Source organism: Panthera onca, chromosome F2 (assembly GCF_046562875.1).
Source record: "Panthera onca isolate mPanOnc1 chromosome F2, mPanOnc1 haplotype 2, whole genome shotgun sequence".
Lineage (NCBI taxonomy): Eukaryota > Metazoa > Chordata > Mammalia > Carnivora > Felidae > Panthera > Panthera onca.
Genome location: NC_138356.1, coordinates 11,038,122 through 11,059,931, shown reverse-complemented (window position 1 = coordinate 11,059,931; position 21,810 = coordinate 11,038,122). Strand labels below are relative to the sequence as shown.

Here is a 21,810-nt window from a genome sequence, read left to right as displayed (position 1 = left end):
ACTCCAATAAAACGCCCAGGACCTAGAGCCCGAGCGCGAGCGCGTGTGCCGGGCGGCGAGGGGCGCGGGAGGCGGGGATGGGGGGGGCGGGCGGGGGGACAATGAGCGCATGAAGTTACCTGCCCGGCGGCGGCGGCGGCGGCGGCGGCGGCGGCGGTGGTGGCGGCGGGGCCGGGAGGCGGCGGCGGAGCAGGCTGCGCGCTCGGCGCCGACGGGTGCGCGCCGCGGCTTGGGGGAGAGTTGAGCGCTTTTCCCCCCTCTTTTTTTTTTTTTTTCTTTTTTTTTTTTTCTCCTCTTCTTCTTAAACAAACCACAAACGGATGTGAGGGAAGGAAGGTGTTTCTTTTACTCCTGAGTCCAGACACCTCTCTCTGTTCCGTCTAAGCTTGTTTTGCTGAACACTTTTTTTAAAAAAAGGAAAAGAAAAGGAGTTGCTTGATGTGAGAGTGAAATGGACGTAAGATTTTATCCACCTCCAGCCCAGCCCGCCGCTGCGCCCGACGCTCCCTGTCTGGGACCTTCTCCCTGCCTGGACCCCTACTATTGCAACAAGGTGAACGCTCTGCTTTTGTTTCCACCGTGTTCTTGCTGCTTGATCCCGGGAGGGGGGCGGCGGCGGCGGCGGCGGGCCGGCTCGGCTGCCGGGGCCGGTCGGCGGAGGCCGGTCCCGGGCGCGCTCGGCTCGCAGCCCGCTACAGCCCTGCGTGCGCTTGGGTAGTAAATACTGTGCAGCACAGCTCCGGGGGTTTGCCAAACACCGCGATTGTGCGGAAAGTGACACGATTTGCTCGGATTCTTTCCTTCCTGCTGTTCGCGACTGAGGCTCCCTGCCTAGGTTTGCCGGGGGGCGTTTAAAAAAAAAAAATTAAGAGAAAACCACGGAATACTTTGGGGGTGTGTCTGGGGTCCGGGAACGGAGGCAGAGAGTAAGAGAACTCAGTTTATTTTCTAGTTTCCCCTTCTCCCTCCCGCCCTCTCTTGGGCTGCGGGGACTCGTGGCACCGCTTCCCTGCCCGGGATTAGTTGCCAGGGGAGCAGCCGGGAGTCGGGGTGCAGGGACCAGGGAGACGCCTCCGCCCCCCACGGGGAAAATTGCTCCACAAGTCTTTTGTTTTCCTAAACCCTTTTCGGGCGGCCGAGCCCGGTGTTCGGACGCCGGTCTGCGGGCCGGGGTGCAGGGTGCAGCGGGGTAACAGGGTTTGGGGGACAGCTCCCGCTTTGGTGGGGGGGGGGGGTGGCGGTGCGCGCGGTAATTGCAAGTTTGTTAGAAGCCGGGCTAGCGCGTTGAGTTCGCGTCCCAAGCTCCCGCACTCCTCACGGGGCTGGAGCAGGGTCCCGGTCTGGGCTGTACGCGCCAGCCCGGTGACCCCAGGTGCCAAGGCCGCGGGGGACCCGGGCGCGGCTAACCGGGCGGTTGGCCCGGGGCGAGGCGAGGGTTGGGGGGGGGGGGGCGCCGGCAGAGCTACGGCGGAGCCCCGTTTGTCCCATAGAATGGTCAGGGGATAGGAAGGGAGGGGGTTATCCTCGAGGCTTCTCCAACTCTCGGCCCCGAGAGGGAGGACGCGCAGGGACCGGTTTCCCGAGAGCGGCCGCAGGGCCACGGCTGTCCTCGCCTCGGGCTCATTGGACGTGTGTTAAGCGGTCCCGCCGGGTGAACGTCGGCGGGGAGGAGTGAGCTCTCGGAGACAGGGCGCGAGTGGTTTAGACGCCCAGCTCCCGCTCAACCTGCCTGATACTCTATCTCCTGCAAGCGATTCCATGCTGGCCCCTCGGTGAATTCCACTGTGTAAATCCTTGGGACTTCTAGTATTTGCCTGGTAGCGAGGCATCATCAAACAGCTTTCTTACGTGATACAGAGGTATTTAGCGCGCTGCATCCTTAGCCCCCGGGGCTCTCCACCACGCAACCGCCTCGCAGCTCCGAGTCTTGGTCAGTCGAGACACACACACACACACACACACACACACACACACACACACACACACAACTGTGACTTAAGTGAGCCGCAGATACCACTCCGTGCTGAAGCTCCTTGATGTTGTGTAAGGCTCAGTAAAAGGCATGGTACTGTATGCCGATGATGGATAGGGAAGTTTGGAACGAAGGAAATCTAGTCTTGGGCAAGGCAGAAAGGCATTTTATCACACAGAGAGAGCTCTGTAGCTAGGAACAGGTTGGAAAGCTCCGGTAACTTTGACAAGAGAAGTTTGTGTGAAGTTTCATTATTTGTCAGTAGCCTAGTTCTCCCATTCTAGAATCTGTTTTGCCTTTTTATAAGCAAGTATTTTGTGTTTGTAAAGTTCTATGTGGCTCATAAACTATCACTAATACTAATAAAAATAATAAAGTAGCAGACCTATCCTGGATCGTAAACACATATTCCACAGTTGTAACCAGAACCAAAAGGTCAGAACCATTTTGGCGATGAAACTGGACAAATCTTATTAAATTTATGGTGATTTTAGGCTCCAAAAAGAAGGCAACGACTTGGATACACAGTTCACTCGTCTTTCTTGTGATAGTAGGGTCAGATTTAATTTAAAAGTTAAATGCTTTGGAAAATCAAGAATTACTTCAATATATTAAATCATTTTCCAATTAAGTGCTTTAAATAATTTTCGTGGGTTGTGCTGTGAATTGAATAAATTGATTTGCAAAGTCTTCAGAATTTCTTTACTAGCTCATTGAAGTTCCTTTTAAGTCCCCCCGTGTATGAGGAGCAAACTGTTCTTTTTAAATGCAAATTAGCCACCCTTTCTATAGGCCAGTTGCAAGTCTTCTATTTAACTTACCCAGGGAATAATGGATTTTTAAAGATGCAAAGTCATGATATACTTCTAATAGTAGGAAGAGACTTCATGGAAATGCTTCTCCAAGAATGCCTTCCCCTGCCTTTCTCTGTACAGCAGTCTATCAAATATATTTGTCACTGATCCCCGATTATATCAAATATACCGAGTAGGTTTGCTAGGCCCCAGAAAACCCAGACACTAATTTTTTTCTACTCCATCATGATTAACACTGATACACAATTTCTGTCCACCCCCGCTATTTTCGTTGCTTAGAATGTAGTCAACTAGCATTCATTTTCTGCGATGACTCAAGTGAATTTGCAGGGATATGGAAGATGGACAGAAGTTTGGAAGATGTGAAATCAGAAATCTGTATCGACATTTAGTAAAAATAAGTTGGATCAGCCTTCCCTCTGAGAGCCAAGACTGCAAAGTAAACCTTGTGTCTTTCAGAGGTGTAATGAATATGCAGTTTATTACAAGAAGCAGTCACTTTGTGAGGTTATTTGTTTTTAATAGGGTGATAAGATCACAAATTAATAATTATCTTTATTTTAAATCTGCCAACACTGTTGCAGTTAAAGTCGGTGTGCTAATAAATCCCAGCGGAACCAATATCTGTATGCGGTTCAGAACCATGCAGTTGTAGCTATAGTTTTCCCACTGACGTTTTTTCAATGTTAGAAGAGACCCTAATCCACAAAATGAATATCCTCTTCCTGAAGCTTCTCTAAACTAAAAGGGGGTTGTGTTACCCTGCTGACACTCTCCGGCACTGCATTGCCAAAACACTACTTACATTTTTCAGTCCATAAACTCCGTGGGAGGAATTTTTTTGGAAACAGTTTAATCTACCATTGCTCTATTGTGAGAGCACATTACGTTATGAACACATCACTATGCAAACTGGCCTCCATTTTCACATAGCCCATTGCGGGAGAAAAGTGAGAACAATGCGGGCGATGTTGGTTATGGCAACGGTGTGAGGCATCTCTTCTACAAACAGCCAGAATGGATGGCATGTTGCTGTATATAGGTCAGCCTTTGAAACAGCAGCGGAGCTCCTAGACTGGACGCAAACATGCAGGCTGAAAGTGACAGGGTTCACCTCCTGGAACTTAAAGCATGGTTACATTTCAGACATTGAGAGATGGCATCATAGTTGAGTTTCCTCTAATTAAGGCTATTTTAAGTAACATTGTATCCCTTGATTGAAATTAGATTAAAGGAGCTCGCGATTGGAGTGCAGCAGTAAAATATAGTCCTATTTTTTGTCCTAGTTGAAGACGTCAGAGCATGCGTTTGAATCTAAACCTACGGAGTAATAACAGTCCCTTTCAGTTTCTTAGTGCAGTGTCATTTGTAAAGATTGTTTTCACTGATTGTATGCTAAATTGGGACAAAGAAGTGGCACTTTTTCATTTTTACAATGATGTGATGTGTTCAGTTACTGCTCAGTATCTGCCCACATAAGGAGCGGTAATACAATGATGTTATGACATGGCTAATCACAGAGATGCTGACCTCTGCCAGCAGTGGGAGAGGAAATAATGATCTTCACTCTTCTCAGTGGTTGCTTTTGTGGAATAGGGTCCTGAATCTTTCTTTGGTTGGTTTAGACACAGGGAAGTCCAGGATACAAACCCATGCTTAATGCTGGTTATATACAGAGTGAAGAATAATGGCCGTTGGGGATTGTTGGGCTTTTGTCATTGAAATGAGGAAGGACAGTGTATAATCTTTTCCTATAAACATAGGAAGAAGGACCTATGTGTGATGAACTCAGCGTTGAAATGTCAGCACTGACATTAAACACTTGAGAACTTTTGAGAAAAACGGGATTCATTATTGTCTCTGCAGAATCTCCTTTGAGCTTATTTTCCTATTTAGTTCGAGCGTTATGGGTTGTACTTTAACGTGACAAAGCGCATCACATCTAAAATACCGGATAGGCAAGCAATGAAGGCGGAGTCATTATTCCTACTTTAATTAATAAATGTAAGAAAAAAGAGGAGGATGGGAGAAGGAGAAGGAGGAGGAGGAGGAAGGGGAGGGTTATAAGCAATTTAGAGCATCATGCTTGATTAGTTCTCTGTCTACCTCCATAACTTCCAGGACTTTAGGAAATTCATAGCTGATACTTAGGACGTCATTAGTGTGATTAAAACTCCCCTGGGGATTTTATTGGCTGGATCTTTCTTAAGTTTTGAGGTCTTTAAATATGTTTTAAATAAATTTTGTATGGGTAAGAAAGAGCATAAAACAAACTGTCATATGGTTTTGGCCACTAAATCAGATATACAGAAACCTCAAATGTAGCTGTCTTGACTTTGTGGGATATTTCGCTGTCACAAATTCCAATTTTAAATGTCCACCCAGAAATTATAGTTACGAGTTTTGGAGAGATCAAATGCTATTTTTTATTTTTTTTTAATTTTTTTTTAACATTTATTTATTTTTGAGACAGAGAGAGACAGAGCATGAATGGGGGAGGGGCAGAGAGAGAGGGAGACACAGAATCGGAAGCAGGCTCCAGGCTCTGAGCCATCAGCCCAGAGCCTGACGCGGGGCTCGAACTCATGGACCGCGAGATCGTGACCTGAGCTGAAGTCAGACGCTCAACCAACTGAGCCACCCAGGCGCCCCAAATGCTATTTTTTAAAGTTTATTTATTCATTTTGAGGCATGGGGGAGATGGCAGTGGGGGCGGGGCGGGGTGTGGGGGGGAGAATCCCAAGCAGGCTCCAGGCTCAGTGTGGAGCTCAGCACAGTGCTTGATCCCACGACTGTGAGATCATGATCTGAGCCAAAATCAAGAGTCAGACACTTAGCCGACTGAGGTACCCAGGCACCCCTCAAATGCTATTTTTTAACATAGCTTACATGGCTTAGTATTCTCACAGTTTGTCATATATTTTTAGAGTTACTGAATGATGATATTAGCAATCATTTTAATATTTTCCTTAGGAAGACTAAGCTGATATTTAAATATTACCTAATAGGCTGCTTATCATGGATCTTTTTGAAATGATGTGATTGCAAGGGATGTGAGAACAGGAAAGAAGTGAGGTACTTGAACCTGGAAGAAGTAGGGGAAAGTTCCCAGTTCCACAGTGGCTTCCGTGGACCCCAAACTGGGTCTCACATACTGGTTCTGATGTGTGGAACTATTTTTGTGATCATACTTTTTTGTGGTGGGCTCAGTTCAAGAGAGGGATAACTTAGAGAATTGGAGGAAAATCTTATTGAGCTATGAAGGATGATTTACTCTAGGATTTTCCAACATTTTGCTAGGATACGAGAAAGTGGAAAACACCCTGGGGATAGTTCTCAACTAGTGGCGATCCTTCCTGTACTGTTTAGAAGAAGGCTGCCCTCAGGGCAGGTCAGTCTGTGTGACTTGTGCCTCTTCCCTCCTTCCCCCTCACCTCTTCCCAAACATCTCCAATCCTGAACAGCCTGTCACGCTTGCTTCACTCTGCCCTAATCTTAAATTGAACCTGGGAGATCTGTACTTTCTAAGGTGAACTCTTCTCCCCCTCCTCAGGAACATGGCTCACCATGGCGGTCATCTTGTTGAGCAAGCCCCCTTTTCTGTTTGCCATCCCTGTTGCCATTATCATGTTAACTTATCCATTCTTCCTCCAGTACCTGACCATATTTTCCGGTTAAGGAAATGGGAATCTGCCAGTCTTCAGGCTCCTGTCCACTTTTTAAAATCCCAAATTAGGCTAGTCTCCTTTTCTCCATTTCCCCATCTGAGTGAATATGACATAGGGTCATACAATAATAGACCAAGGAAACTTAGATAGGATGCTGTGAGGGAAAATAACTATGGTGGTTATTTCTAAGCTCTCAGAGTTTTCTCCTTTCCCCTTCCCCCCGCCCCCCCGTTTTAAACACAGTGTATTTAGGGCATGGAAACGGCTCCTGGACACATACCTTTCCGTGGGAAATCTTACTTAGATTGTAAAATATGAAATACGAAAGTGGTACTGTGGTCTCCTGATTTTTAGTTGGCGTGCAGTAAGTTCGGTGAGTTATACTTACAGAAAGTAAATGGGTTGACAGACTTCTGTGTTGCCATCAGAATACGCATAGAGAATTAAAATGGGAATAGTTGGACAAGCAGAACTTCATCAAATTTAGATAACTTCTCCTACATTTTAGCTATCAGAATGTGAATCTCAAGGTTTCTGGGAAGTCATAACACAGAATATTTACGTTGCATCTCAATAAAAATAAAATGTAATGATTATGACTTGATTTAATTCTGTTTTAACAATTCCATTTTAAAAATATTATCAATTGTTTAAGTTAAAACTAACATTGGATACAACCACATCCCAGAATCTAAAATGCATACCTTGAGGAGAACACAAGATTGTAGTAAACCGTAGTTAATAAATACTGTGGCCCCAACTATATAGTCCTTGCCTGCCAGAAGCTTCCATGTGAAGAATCCAAATGCTTGAATGTCACTTGGTTTGTTTAAAGTGAACTTAAGCAAAATTTAAACATGGGAATATTTACTCCTTCCAACGTGAAAGATAACTTTCTTGCCTGTTCTTTACTTCCACTTTGGTGTCATTGATACAGGGTTTTTCAATTGATCGCTTTCTTTGAAGGCGCACTTCTCAGAGTCAGATAGCCTGTGGTCTCCATTCGTTGATGGGACCAACAGTCGATACTGAGTTGTGTTAAATGGACTGTCCGTTAGGAAGCTGGAGTGCCAAGACGATACAACTCACATCTGCCCTAATGAATTTGAGAATTTTTTGTTTTAAACCACACATGCCAAGTTTCATCCCGAAGAGCAATTTCTCATTAAAAACTGTTGAGTTACAAACTGCTTAGAAATGTGGTTTATAATGGAAGTGCCAGCAGACTGTTAATTATAGCACTTCTTCTGTAATACTTTGAGACATGGAATTCACATTAACCTGAATGAGCTTTCCTAGTTATAACATATTTCTCCCTATAGCATTCATTTTGAAAATGGGAACATTATATTGCTCTGTGCTTGGATGTTCATGGTGCAGCGGAAAAGACCAGAAGGAGGAAAATGCCAGAAGGAAACCCCCCTGCTCTTTCATGACAGGAAGTACCAATATTTTTCCAGACCTCTAGAGTTTGATCTATGGAAAGTTTGCCCTACTTGATGAACAATTTTAAAGCGAACTTTTAAAAGCTATCTTCAGATTTCCATTTTCCTCAAGAAAAATCATCGTTTATACATATTTATAATACCAAAGGTCATGAAACCAGTTTTCCTGTTAATGCTTTTCTGTTTGTCCATTTTTCACTTTGGGGTTTTAAATGCTTCTGCGTTAGCCAAGTATTTATTGGTTTTCATTCCTGAGTTATGTGCTTTTATGAAATTCTTGAAAGGAGCTCCTAATTAAAGTAAGGCCATGGTTGGTTGATAAGAAGCTTTGCTGGTGGCCAAGAAAATATAAAGTATTTTGAGTTACTACGTAGACCTACAAATGATATGTATCTGATCCACACCAATGACAATGTGAGCCTTCTACATAAAATACCTTTCCATTGAAGGCTTTGAGAACCTATTTGGAGGTTACCTAGCCAGAAAAATCGGTGTGTGTGTGTGTGTGTGTGTGTGTGTGTGTGTGTGTGTGTGTGGTGTGTGTGTGTGTGTGGTGTGTGTGTGTGTGTGGTTGGGTGAGTGTGTGTTTTTATGTGTTTCCAATGTTCTGGATATACTTCTGGCCGTAAATGCATAGGAATTTATCCTAACTGGCAGAATCTATCAGTGTGTGCAACAATAACAACAAGGGAAATCATACTAGCTAATAGGAATGCCTCATTACCACTCCATTTTAAGAAACTTCGCCATATTTCACAAGAGGAGATATTTTCCAATGCCAGGGCTTTAATTAGGCATATTACAACCTGATGAGATTGAGGAACTAGATCTTTCTGAGGAAAACCATAGGCCTCTATGAGGAAAAGACTCCTTTTTGTTCAAGATTTGAGATAAAAGCTGAGGGCCCTTAAACCTGTGTTGACTTACTCCCCAGGCAAAATAAATACAAGCATGAAAAGGACATGATCCCTCCCCCTCTGTTTTCTGTTCTCTTTAGAAGCCTGACTTCCTTGTGTCTGGTAAAAGTTCTGACACCACCAAAACCTTTAATCCACCTGTGTCCCAATCTGCTATGTAACCACTAGGGAAAATAATTTATATTTGTATCAAGGAAGCCTTGTGAGAATTAAGGAGTCAACAGAGGCAGATTATTTTGAAATCCTGTAGTGAAAGACGTTCAAAACTTCAAACAAAGGTAGACCTTAGAAAAATACTGTGTTCTCGGCCCGCTTCTTGTATTTCTGCTACTCTAGTGAAATCAGTGTGTTTTCCGAAGTTGTAGAGAAGTGATTCATTCCTTCAGCAGGGGAGTGAAAAAGGTAACCTTTGTTGAGGTTCACAGGTGAATTGGGGAAAGTGGAACTTGTGTGGATGAGTCTGTACTCCCCCCTCTTTTATATATTGATACGTCCCTCCCCCAGGGGCCTCCTGCTCCCTCTCCACGATGGGAGTCTATACTGCACCTAGTGGGAGAAGCTTCAGGTGGGAGCTGTTGCAGGGTAAGAAGGTAAGGCAAAAGTTGAATACCACAGCTGCAGAGGGGAATGCCCGCTTTCAGTTCCTGACTTCAGGAAAGCAAGGTGCCCCCCCCCCACCTTGTTCTGATATATGGGTCAGAGATGCAAAATGCAATGTACAAGATAAATTAACGCAGGGACCAACCGGGTCTAAAGATAGTCCAATTACACTGAAAACGTATCTGTGCACCACCTGATTTTCTCAAGTCTTTCAACTCGATTAAATGGTTAATTAAAAAAAAAAAATGGGTAAAGTGTAGTATGCATTGGCGTCTTCGTGCATGTAAAAAAACCCAGCTCTTCTTTTCTACGCCAATATGCCTCAGCCCCAAATGCCAGCAACAATTGTATAAAGAGAAATGTTACTAATAAAGAGTCAGGATAACCTTTCAACAAAAAGTATATTTTATCATTTGGCAGATACAGTCATGAACATTAATCATAGAAACCTGCAGATAGTAGAAGCTTAATATCAAAGCTAATGATTTATTTTATGTTAATGACTTTCTGCCAGGGCATAAAAGACTGTTCATAATGGACTCTCCACGCTATGTTCAGTTACTAAGGCTAATGGGATAATCTTTTCTCTCCCAAAATTAAGCTTTTTGAAATAAATTATGCTGTTACTTTTCAAGGTAACTCTCAAAAATTTACTGCAAAACTAATCTTTTAAGAACTGCTTAAAGAAATAAAGAGGAAGAAAAATCCCAAAGCAGCTTTTCTAGTTCATGAGCAGTTTTACTTAATTAGAGACAGAAAGTTTGCATGTATGCTAATATCCCTGAACTTGTAATGCCAAATAGTTTTAAAGTCAGCCTTCAGTGACTGCCACTACCTGCCTTTTGAGATTCAGCCCCTGTGGGTGCCTCCCACAACAGAACACGTTTTCCTTACTGGCCAATAACGAGCTGAATGGTAGTGAGACCTAGAGTTGGTCGCTAGGAAGTTTTAAAAATCATGTTTACAATTAGTTATAACCAACCTTATATTTCAATAAGAGATAATTTGCCTACTAAAGTTCACATAATGTGCTAATCATGTCTAGTGGTTAATAAAGGCCTCCTACCTCACTCCCCTGATGGCTATAAAAGGCTATTATATTCATGGCAGCATTTCAGGTACAGCTGCTGTGTGTTAATAATGCATCATTGTGCCACTAATCAACACACCAAAGGTCAGCACCCCTAAGCACCTCAACCACCTAATCTCTTTCCAAAATATTTATTAACACCTTAAAAGCGTATCTGTTCATTTTCCTTAGCCTCGAGCCAGTTAATTCCACTCCAAGCTACTTGTGTGATCAAGGTTTTGTAACCTAAGCGAGGTCACAGAGGAGAGGAATACATACATATTCACGCTAATTTTCTCCCATAAACATGTGCCCCATTTTCAGTCATTGACTGAATTAGTGTCGGGCTGTTGTAGTCATGAGCCCCTTTATAATTAAGTAGGTGTGCTCCAAAGTGAGAATGTTTTCAGATTTTATATGTTCTGTAAGGAGACATTTGGAAGAAAAACAACTTCTCAATAACCAGAATCATTTAAAGTAAACGGAGCAAAGTGGGAAATGGGAAAGGCTATTTATAATCTAAACAAACAGGAATTGGTGCTGGGTTATGAGCCCGATAGAGTAGTGAAATATTATTTGCTTAATTGTTCTTTTGGCATAAGAAAGCAATAATAGTAAAAGCTTCTTAAACCATATTTTCTGCACACAAAGAACACATTCACGTGGGATTTCCATTTTGCTAGAAAATCGTGCAAATCAATAAGCTAGCACTTATCTGCATTAAAATTAGGTAGACAACAATTTATAGGCACAGTGATAGTGTAGTTCTCTTGATACCCTTGGTTAGTGTTTAAGATAATCCTTGTTTTTGTGTCCTCAGAGAGGAGCCAAAATGTTAAGTGAACAAATAGATCTCATTTTCCCATCTTGTATTATTGTCTCTGTTTTCTCTTACTCGTTTTGATAACCTTGTGTGTGTGTGCGCGTGCGTGCGTGCGTGTGTGTGTGTGTCTCCTTCCTTTATGATTTGAGAGCCTTAAATGTTTTAAGAGAAGAAAAAGAAATGAAACTCAACTATGTTTCCATCATCAGGAGAAATGCAAAAAGCGAACTAGGGGGAGGAGCTCCCATTTGTGCAGCACATAATGTACAATGGTACATTTGTCATGCTTTAAATATATAATGCCTACAATAAAATATGTACAGGCGCAGTTGTGATCTATGAAGTCCCTGGCTCCAGTGCCATTGTTTGTAGTCTCTACGGTTGTCATACATTGTTCTTTGCACATCATACCCTTACAGCAGAATTTGACACAATTTCTAGCTTTCAGCCTGCACCATTTTCATTGTACAATATACATGAGTTTGACAGGGTGTGTTGAGGAAAACTCTGGCAAGCAATTGATATTTTGAAGTGGCAAGCGTTTCAGCAGCTGCCTGCTTGTGAAAAAGGAATGATAAGATATACTGTATTGTTAGTTTCAGGGAAAGCATTAAGGTTTAAGCTCTGTAAAAATGTACACATGATTCGTCAGTGGCGAAGCAAGTCTTTTATGTTTTTTAGAGCTTAGCTCGCTGGCTGATGTGAACTAGAATGACATTGGTCAGTAAATGAATAGGAGTACTTTGAATTTGAACTACTGCTAATTTTGCACCAACAAAGGAACTGACAAAAGAAAGATTTTATGTGAAATGCAAAGCACACCCAATGTTTTGGGGGCGGGGAAAGGGAAGGAGAGAGGGAGAGAGAGAGAGAGAAACCCAGACCAGAGAATATTCTTTCACACGTACTTGCCAGGAAACCAAACAGTTAAAACACATCCATTTTTCACGGCTCATCAGCTACAACCTAAGCTGTATTATCTAATGTTCTTTAAAAACCTGTTGTATACACATAGGCTTTCAGAATTTGTTCATATGGAATTTAGAGTGTTGTTCTAAATATCACACTGTGCCCTGGAGGCCTGTTGGCAGCATATCAGAGTTGCCCTCTGCTGGAGTAACCCACTCTCTCTCTGGTAGTGGGAAATTGTAGATTAATCAGCTATGGCACTTTCAGTGTGTAACGTTCATTAGCAAGGCAATTTGTCATGACTGCTAATGGTCAGAATGCATCTGCTCTCTCAGTTACGGAGCACGATAAGGAAGAAGACAAATATTTCAATATCTGATAGTATTAACTTGTTTCAAATTTGTAATCCAAGGTTAGTTGCTCAAAGCAGACACGGCAGCAGATGAACTGGTATCCTCTATTCAATTTTACTGGGCCCTGTTTTTGTGGATTTATGACTTTAAAGCACACTAATGTGCTATTATGAAGGGCACAGTCTTTGATTAGATGTTCCACAGAAAGTAAGTTATGAGCAGAGCACCTTCTGGGTTCATCTGGAAAGAATTTATGTGCATAATGTTTTCTGTAGAGCTCCATAAATTGAAAGGTTTGATGCATGTGATATTTCCTGACATGCTAAATATTCTTCTTATGATTAAAAAAAAGTCGCTTTCCCATTAGTTTGTAAACCGGTCAGTCACTTTTCAAGTGAGATTAGCGTCCCGATCTATTTGAAAAGTTGTAAAATTCCAGGGAAAAACTTCAGAATGAATTAGAAACGTCACGTTTCCCCCCAGTCAACTGCTTTATAAGATCATTGTTCATTGTTCTACATGGGAAAAGTTAAAAAAGATTCTGCCAAGTTGAAAAGGCTGGAATTGTGTGTGTGTGTGTGTGTGTGTGCGTGTGTGTGTATCTCTTGTTTTCTAGATATTACATCACGTAGCTGGCTATACAAAATCTTTTTGACACGTTTTCATTTTTAATGAAAGGCCCTAAAATTCAGAGCATAATGATTTCTTAGAAACTGAACCCAATCTTGGTAAGAAATTCGTTCTTGCTAGTAACAAAAGCTGTTACTGTTTAAGTTCCTGTTGAGCGGTTAGTCGGTACGCTTCGCTGAATGTTGTCAAAAAGGCTTTCCTCATGATTGACAACCCGGCAGGAATGTGAATGGAGATTTTAATTGCGTATCATGTGTGCATATCAGAGTGAGTGAATTCATGACTCTGCTTAGCTCCATATCTCTGCAGGTCAGCCGTGCCAAAAAATGCTCTTGTATGTGCAGTTTTTCCAAAAAGAGAAAGGTGTATGTGTACTGAAGTCATTCGTTATTCATTTCTCAAGTGAAACCCCTGTGTTCCCTTAGCCTCGGAGTTTGAAAGTGGAACAAAAATCCATTTTGAGATTTCTTTCTTCTCCTCTTTGCACTTACACTTAGATGATGTAAATTCTTTTGAGTTACAAGTTAGGAAAAGTCTGCCGGAACATATTTTTCTTATGGCACTTGTTACATGAAGTGTGTTTATCTTTCTTTTTTCCCTTTTTTTCCCTAAAGAGGGCTTTGAAAAGAAAGAAAAAATGGAAGCCAGCGGAAAAAGTTACTGAGGTCAATTGCCTTTCTATAACTTGCAGTCTTTAGAAAAGGTCTGGGGGTGGCTGGGTGGGGGAGAAAGGATGTATTTCTGAGAGGTGCAAGAGTCACGAAAGTGTATCTGAATTTTGGTTAAAAACAGCAAGAATGCGGTGCTTATGGTAAAGTGACATTAATAAATGTATGAATGTTCATTTCTTAGAAAAATAACTCCTCTACTGAAAACAGAAAGGTCAAAGATTCATTTCTGCTGTCACTTCTTGGCTCAGTGGCGGTGGTGGTGATGCACCATTTATCTCGTTGAGATGTCTCACCCCAACATGCGTGAGGTGTTCAGAGTGGGGGAGAACTTACTCTGTGAAGAAACTCCGGCTATAGTAACCCCCGACCACTCAAGAACTTACTAATGTGAAAACAAAACAGAACAAAACAAAAACGTGCAACGAATGTGCTTGTATAATTTTTCATTGGCGTGATGTGAAAATTGGGCACTTGGGTTGTAAAGTTACCACATAGCTACTTTTCTGTGTCATTTTGAGGAGGTGAGAAAAAGATTAGTGCCAGGGTCGTTTTAAATAGACCGTAGGAATAAGTAGGGTCATGTTGAAAAGATGGTGACTTTATGGCCTTAGGATATCCCGTGGGACTTAACTTTGTTCTGGGTTCTAATATGTTATCTCAACACATTTTAGAACCTATCAGATTGCAGGCTGGTGATTCAGCCCTTATTACGGCTTGCGGTGCAGGGTGATTGCTATAATGAAGGCGCTCCTGTACCTTTAAAACGCTGAAGAAGAAAACTCTCTTTTACTTTAAAAATCTAGCTCTGTGTATGGGTGACATTTTTCTAATGTTCTGGAAGACAATTTTGTGCTTTATACTGAGAGCTCAGGCAAGGAGAAATCTATTTACAAAATGAAAAAAAGGGCTCAGCTGAATGCATTTCACTTTTAAAGATGATATTCTGGTAATGAACTTTATCAAGCAGAGAACATTTCAGTAAAAGTATTAAAGCGGTTCCTATTTCGGTTGCCTCACTTAAGGCGGTGTCACTGTTTCCATTATAACTTCTTATGTTCAGGTAGCTCTAATGCAGTCCCCGTACAAATATTTGCGCAGGGATGAGATGAGAATCTTTTAGTCTAAGAAGCAGACTTTTTATTTGGAATGCGCTTCTAAGGAAGCACAGCGCTTTGTTAATAAGGTGCGTTGAATTCCTTTCTGGAGATTGAGAAGCATTTACTGGACAACACCTGTGTACAGAGCTTTCTGCTGAGTGACAGGCACCGAGACGAGCAAGCCGGGGCCCCTGCGTCCCTGCGGCCAGTCAAGGGAGGAATACAGTCCCCAGAACACAGCTGCGGTGTCATTGCTGTGTTGTGAAGCCTGTGCTCAGAGTCCTGGGGGTTACGGCAAGCGACACGATGGATTGAAGTTGGGGGAATCCAAGCTGCTTCCTGGAGGAGATGGCGTTTCCCTTGGTCTTAAAAATTGGGCCTCGGGGAAAAGGAAGGTTACTCCTATTATTGAATTCACTTTTATATCGCTACCTCTTTTCAAAAGGGCTTGGGGGCGCCTGGGTGGCTCAGTGGGTTAAGCGTCCTATTCAGCTCAGGTCATGATCTCACGGGTTTGTGAGTTCAGACACCGCATCGGGCTCTGTGCTGACAGCTCGGAGCCTGCTTGGGATTCTCTCCTCTCTCTCTCTCTCTCTCTCTCTCTCTCTCTCTCTCTCTGCCCCCACCCTGCCTGCATGGTCTCTCTCAAAATAAATAAGTAAACTTACAAAAAAAAAAAGACTTAAGGCAGCTTCAAATAAGAAGCAACACGGACAATAAGGCTACTGATAGTCACGCAGAACATTATAGCCGGGAAATGGAGACACAGGCATACTTTTTAGCTTAGGTATTATCGCTATAATTAAACATTAAATTTGGCCCTTGCTCTCTCACCGGGCCAAGAGGGAAACACACTGAGTGACAGAATTCTGATTACCTGAGAGACCTAGGAACACAGATTCTTCATGAGTGGAAAGTTTTCCTCTGATGAGAGGCTGCAAGCGTGATAAAAAGAGGAAAGACGCAGAGGTGACGTGGATCTGTTTTGGCGCCTGGGTTGAGAGTGAGGTTATCCGGAGCGAGAAATAGGGCGCAATGGAGGGTGAGGGGCTCACTGGGATAAGAACACAGAGCGAACCGGGAACAACTTGGGAAAGAGAAGGAAAACATCAGGCCTCTGTTTTACCAAGGCAAGTGTCATCGTTAGAGGAGAACGGGTTGGGGGAAGTTGTAGTGGACTTCAAATCGTTATTGTGAGCGGGCTAATTTAATTTTTTAATGTTTATTTTTGAGAGAGAGAGAGAGACAGTACGAGCAGGGGAGGGGCAGAGAGAGAGGGAGGCACAGAATCCAAAGCAGGCGCCAGGCTCTGAGCCGTCGGCACAGAGCCTGACGCGGGGCTCGAACTCCTGAACCATGGGATCGTGACCTGAGCCGAAGTCGGAGGTTTAACCGACTGAGCCCCCCAGGTCCCCCAACTAATGTTTAGCCCTAATAAGAATATACTAGGAAGGGGTGCCTGGCTGGCTCAGTCGGTTGAGCGGCAGACTGTGGCTCAGATCACTCACGATTCAAGCCCCACCTCAGGCTCTCTGCTGTCAGCTGGGAGCCTGCTTTGGATCCTCTGTCCCCTTCTCTCTCTCTCTCTCTCTGCCCCCCAACTCATGTGCATGCGTTCTCTCTCTCTCTAAAAAATAAATAAACATTAAAAAAAAAAAGAATGTACCAGAGAAGATTGATTACCTGGGGAAATTGTCTGATGAAGTGAATGATAATTATCTGATAAAGTGAATGATAAAATGAATGATCAGTATTGATCTGTTTTTGATGACTTTTGAAATTATCGATGAATGATAAACTTTTAGAAACTTTACCCTTCATCTGAAAGGTTGAATTCTATTAACAGCTGACGTCCTAAAGAGCATGAGAGTGTTGTCTACCTGAAAATTCAGCTTGTAATTAATCAGCCAAATCATTAGCAATGGATGTTAATGCTGTGTATATCGTCTGAGCACGTATACCTGCCGAGCTTCCTAAATTGTTAGCAGTTGCTGTCCTGAAATTTCTTGTTTGGTGGGAAATATGCATACAGTTAACTGTGAATTTGGGAAATCTGTTAAAGTGTCCAAACATTCAGAAATGTCTGTCGGCAGTTCGGAAGGTATCTCACGATCTTCAAGTATCCACAGAACAAAAGTCCTTACAGTGTTCTGCGGAAATGCCCTGATGAATTTACAGCCCGAGGGGCTAGAGGACAAATCCAGAAGTGCCTCTGCAGCCTACGTGGGTCTTAGAAGGCTGAGGTTCCATCTTTCAGAAATACGTGAATTTTATATGATTTCCATAACACATCTACGTCTGTTTTAACATAAATACGATACTTTAAATCCCTTACTGTCCAGTCACCTCTGTGTTCCAGGAAGATACTCCTTGTTATTCTCATATTACTCTGCTCGTAGGGGTATGAGTTTGAGAAGCGTGAAATAACGTGATGGTCTTTTGTCCTTCGTGTTAAGAAATAGTCTGGAGGCCTCGCAGATGTTTATCTTGTTTGGTCATCTCTCCCACAGAGCCTGGAACATTTCGTCCACACTTTTTCTTTTCTTGACTTCCGCTAATTCTCTATTTTTGATTAAAAAAAAAAAAAAGCCTAACAGCGTACTTGATTGTAGTCTAAAATGGAAGGCTGTTCAGCAAGGTCCCAATAATGGCTGGTGCAGAGGACATAGTGACATTGCTAGTAAAGGGAGAGAACAGGGAGGAGGAAGGAAAGCAGATATCCAATGTGTGGATAGAAGAGAGAAATCTTGTGGTTACTGGCAAAACCTGATGATGCTTAGCGATGGGAGAAGGTAGTCGAGAGTGGGATTGTATTGTTAGGGATTAGTGTATAACCTAACCCGAAAAGAATTTGGAAAATCCAAGAGAAGAAAAGTTGGGCAAAGGAATTGAATGGGTATGAATATAGTGATGTTTGTGGGTGAGAGTTGGAGGCAGGTGTATAGAGGTCAGAGCGAGACCCATAACTAACAAATGGCCGAGGCTTGGATCCCTCTCTTCCTTTCTGTGTCCTTCAGTCTCTCCCTCCTTCCTTCCTTGCTTCCCTTCCTTCTCCCACAGGCAGATGTCATTGTAATTTGTAAGATGACTGCCATTATTTTCAAGATTCTTTTCAGGTTATTTCTTGGATGACATTTGACTAGTGCTCCCCTCCTACCTCCTCACCTGCCCGCAATGAGCTTCTGTTTCTGGGCTCCCTTCCCCGTCATTGTTAACATACACTTCGGTGGACTAAAGGGTCTTGAGAAAGACAGTAGTTCTAATTATGCAGGGCGGAATGGATAGATTTTAGGTATGTGGATGCAAAATTTCTTAGACAAATGCCAATCTACCTGATGTCCCCAGCACCTGACAAATCAGGGTTGGCTGGTTTGTTTTCTTCCTTTATTTCGTTTAAGCCTTAACCTGTTTTTGAAATGAGTTCTCTGTAAACAATCAGGCATATGTAAATAATGGTATTCCCTTTAATGACAAAAATGCGCGTTTTCTTCTAGAAATTCCATTTAGGCACCTGAAGCCTTTTATGTTTTTATTTTTATTTATTTATTTATTTATTATTTTTTTATATTTTATTTATTTATTTTTTTTAACGTTTATTTATTTTTGAGACAGAGAGAGACAGAGCATGAACGGGGGAGGGGCAGAGAGAGAGGGAGACACAGAATCGGAAGCAGGCTCCAGGCTCTGAGCCATCAGCCCAGAGCCCGACGCGGGACTCGAACTCACGGACCGTGAGATCGTGACCTGAGCCGAAGTCGGACGCTTAGCCGACTGAGCCACCCAGGCGCCCCACATGAAGCCTTTTAGATTCTTCCTTTACCCAAATCAAGGAGCTTTTTCCCATGCTGAACATCTTTTGAAGTTTCATTGGAAATGGGCTGACCAGGGGAATGAACACTGTGTATGTTTGTAGCTTATATACATTTGTTTACAAGGTCCCATAAAAGTGGAACAAAAAATTTAATGGAAAAGACAAGCAGATGCCTTACCTTTGGTTCCATAGCCCATTTCTTGATGGATTTTGGAGCCCATGCCCCAGGGTTGTCATAGGCCCAGCTCCCAGCAGCATGACATTCACGAATATTGGTTAATTTATTCATTAAATATTTCCTGAGTGGTTACTGTGCATCAGAAACTGTGCTAAGTGGTAGAGATAGAAAAAGGAAAAGATGTGTGCGCTTACAGAGACAATAATCTTAGATGTAACATAAATAATTCTACTTATGGAAGATGGGTGAACTGAGAATCAAATGGACGAATTTAATATTTGACCTAAATACTATTAATATTAGGCTCTGAACATCCCTGTGTTCATTCGTGCATTCACCTCCTCTGCTCCTTCTTTCTTTTTAACTTTCTTCCTGTCTTCCTTTGTGTCTCCTTCATCCCTTCTTCCCTTCCTCCCTTCCTCCCTTTCTCTCCATCTCTCTCTCTCTTTCTTTCTTTTTTCTTTCTTTCTTGGTCTAGTAGAACCAGCATTCTTTCCCCTTCTCTTGCTATGAGAGCAACTGATAGCCTGCGGGATACCGTCACTTGGTAACTTAAGCCAACAATGATTGTTTATGAAGTAGCCAAAGGAATGAATTTTTCAAAATAGAAATTCCAATCATGCAAATATTTAAATCTTGGGAAATTTGAACTCTAGGTATCATTCAGAAATAAAGAATGGGGTTTAGGCTCAATACTTTTAAAAAATGCTTCCAGGGGCTGAAATCAGTTGCTTAATACCATTCAATACCAAGCTGATATCTGAAGTTATTCATAAGTTCAGGCTATTTTTAAAATGTTAAAATAACCAATGTTTACTCTGTTCAGGTTTATCACGGTGCATTTCTAAAGGTAAACACCACTGCGCGCTTTAAACTTATTTTTCTGACAACTACTGCGTATTCTGGGAGATGGTCTTTGCAGATATTGCTTACAAAATAATTCCGTGAATCTCATATTTTCTTACCATCCCATTCCTCAGCCTAATATGGTATAGAACCAGACTGCAATTACGCTCTCACAATTACTTTATTATATGGGCTGAAATATAGTCCTGAAGCTCTTATTACCTTTTCCATACACCATTTGCACAGACCTGCTGATGGCTGTCAGCAGCGCCTCCCCAGGACAATCAGCCATTCTTAGCGGGTTGTGTTTAAATTCCGAGCACCACAAACAGAAAGCACCTCTCTCTCCTCGCTGATGAATTTTTAATGTTTAAGCATTTATAATAATTCAGAGGACTTTCTTATAACAGCTTGCAGAATTAGGCGTGTGTGTTTTAGGATGTTGGATATTTATTTGTGATCTTTGTCGAAGGGGAAAGAACTGAAAACAACACAATGTTAATAGTGTGTGTGTCTGTAGCAACCTGAGCGTTATGTCACCCGGTGTTAGAGCTCCTTTCCCCTGAAAGAGGTTGTTTAAGATTTTCTACTTCAAATAATTCACTCAAAGGCTCTTTTCTCCATAATTACATTTTATGAGGGAAAAAAAGACTCCACTCCACTCCAGGTCTTTAAGTGAAAACTGGAACGCCATATATTCAAATATGGAATATATTTACATTTAATAATAAAATCAAGAACGTTTCTTTTACATTACAAAGAGGAATGTTCTTCTTTTTAAAAAGCCAGTTCTTAGGGTCTTTGAGAGTCTTCTAAATAGAGATTTGTTTGACGTTGACAGCCAGAAGGTGAAGTCTGTTATCCTTTTCAATGAATTTTTCTTTACCACTTTACTTTATTCCCAAACTGTACTTACATCGGAACAACTACATACTAGGCCATCTATTATAAAGTTATGACATTTAAAATATATATTATAGGAAATAGTTAAAATGCAATCGCCTTACGTGTTTCCTGCTGTCAAAGGCCAACACAGGGTGATTGCTTTTCCCTTTGAAAAATTAGACAGGTTTGAACCAAATGCTAATCCTTATGGGTTCGTGTGCTCCTGTAAGCCTATGTCAAATGTTCAGAAATATTCAGATAATTGATCTCATACCTCGATTTTATTCAGTGCTTAAATTTATCAGTATACTTTTTTGAAACAACATAATTGTCATTTGATGTCTGTCTCCCAGGTAGCCTCTTATATATTTCTGATGATTGGTAATGACCAATCATTTGATTGGTGAATCATGTGAATCGTGAAATCAATTCACCGATCGGTCCTGTTTGTAGCTTAGTAGAAAGAGGATGGAGGTGGAACCCCAGGACCTAGAGTGCTAATTATAGAACCAGCCACGCGGCGAGGGATGAGTTCCTTCTCATTTCTTAGAACAGAGGCTCAGTCACCTCTAGGAATCTTACCTGCCCAAAGAGTCAGGGGCATCCATTGAGTTGTTAAGTAGTAAATTCCATAATACCAAGACGTCTTGAGAATAAAAGTAATGAAAGGGTCATCTCTGTGACATACGAAATTTAAAAACCTAAGGGTGTTGCCATTTATTACATACCACCAGGACCCATCATAACTCTCATCAGTTTCATGACTAAGAAGCGCATCAAAGTAGGTTTCCAAGAAGCAAAACTTAGAGCAGACGTTGAACAAGGCTCTAACCGGGTCCACCTTACCACCTTCACAGAAAACGTCACTTTTTTTTTTTTTTTTTTTAATTGAGGCATACCTGAGCCATTTTGAGCAAGTGGCAACTCGAGTTTATGAAAGTGGCGAATGATAAAACGTTCCTCCGATGTTTCATTGTCCTGGTAGGACAATTAATGTACCGTAAGTTAGGAAAGCAGTTTGAGGATTAGTAGCCAAGGAGGGGGCTGTAGGTGGATGGGGCCTGTGGAGTCCCCAGGGGGTTGGGCAGAAAGAACACAGGGATTTAGCTCAGGCTGAAGCA

At 42.3% G+C, this 21,810-nt stretch overlaps 1 protein-coding gene across 2 annotated transcripts in view; it reads left to right on the top strand.

The window, feature by feature from the left end:
• Nucleotides 1-247: 247 nt before the first annotated feature.
• Nucleotides 248-21,810, top strand: part of TOX (thymocyte selection associated high mobility group box) — a 307,387-nt gene continuing 285,824 nt past the window's right edge. For both annotated transcript variants that reach the window (XM_060610589.3, XM_060610588.3), the window contains exon 1: nucleotides 248-553. In XM_060610589.3, the coding sequence (XP_060466572.1) occupies nucleotides 452-553 (102 nt within the window). In that variant the 5' untranslated portion in view covers nucleotides 248-451. The remainder of the gene's footprint in view (nucleotides 554-21,810) is intronic.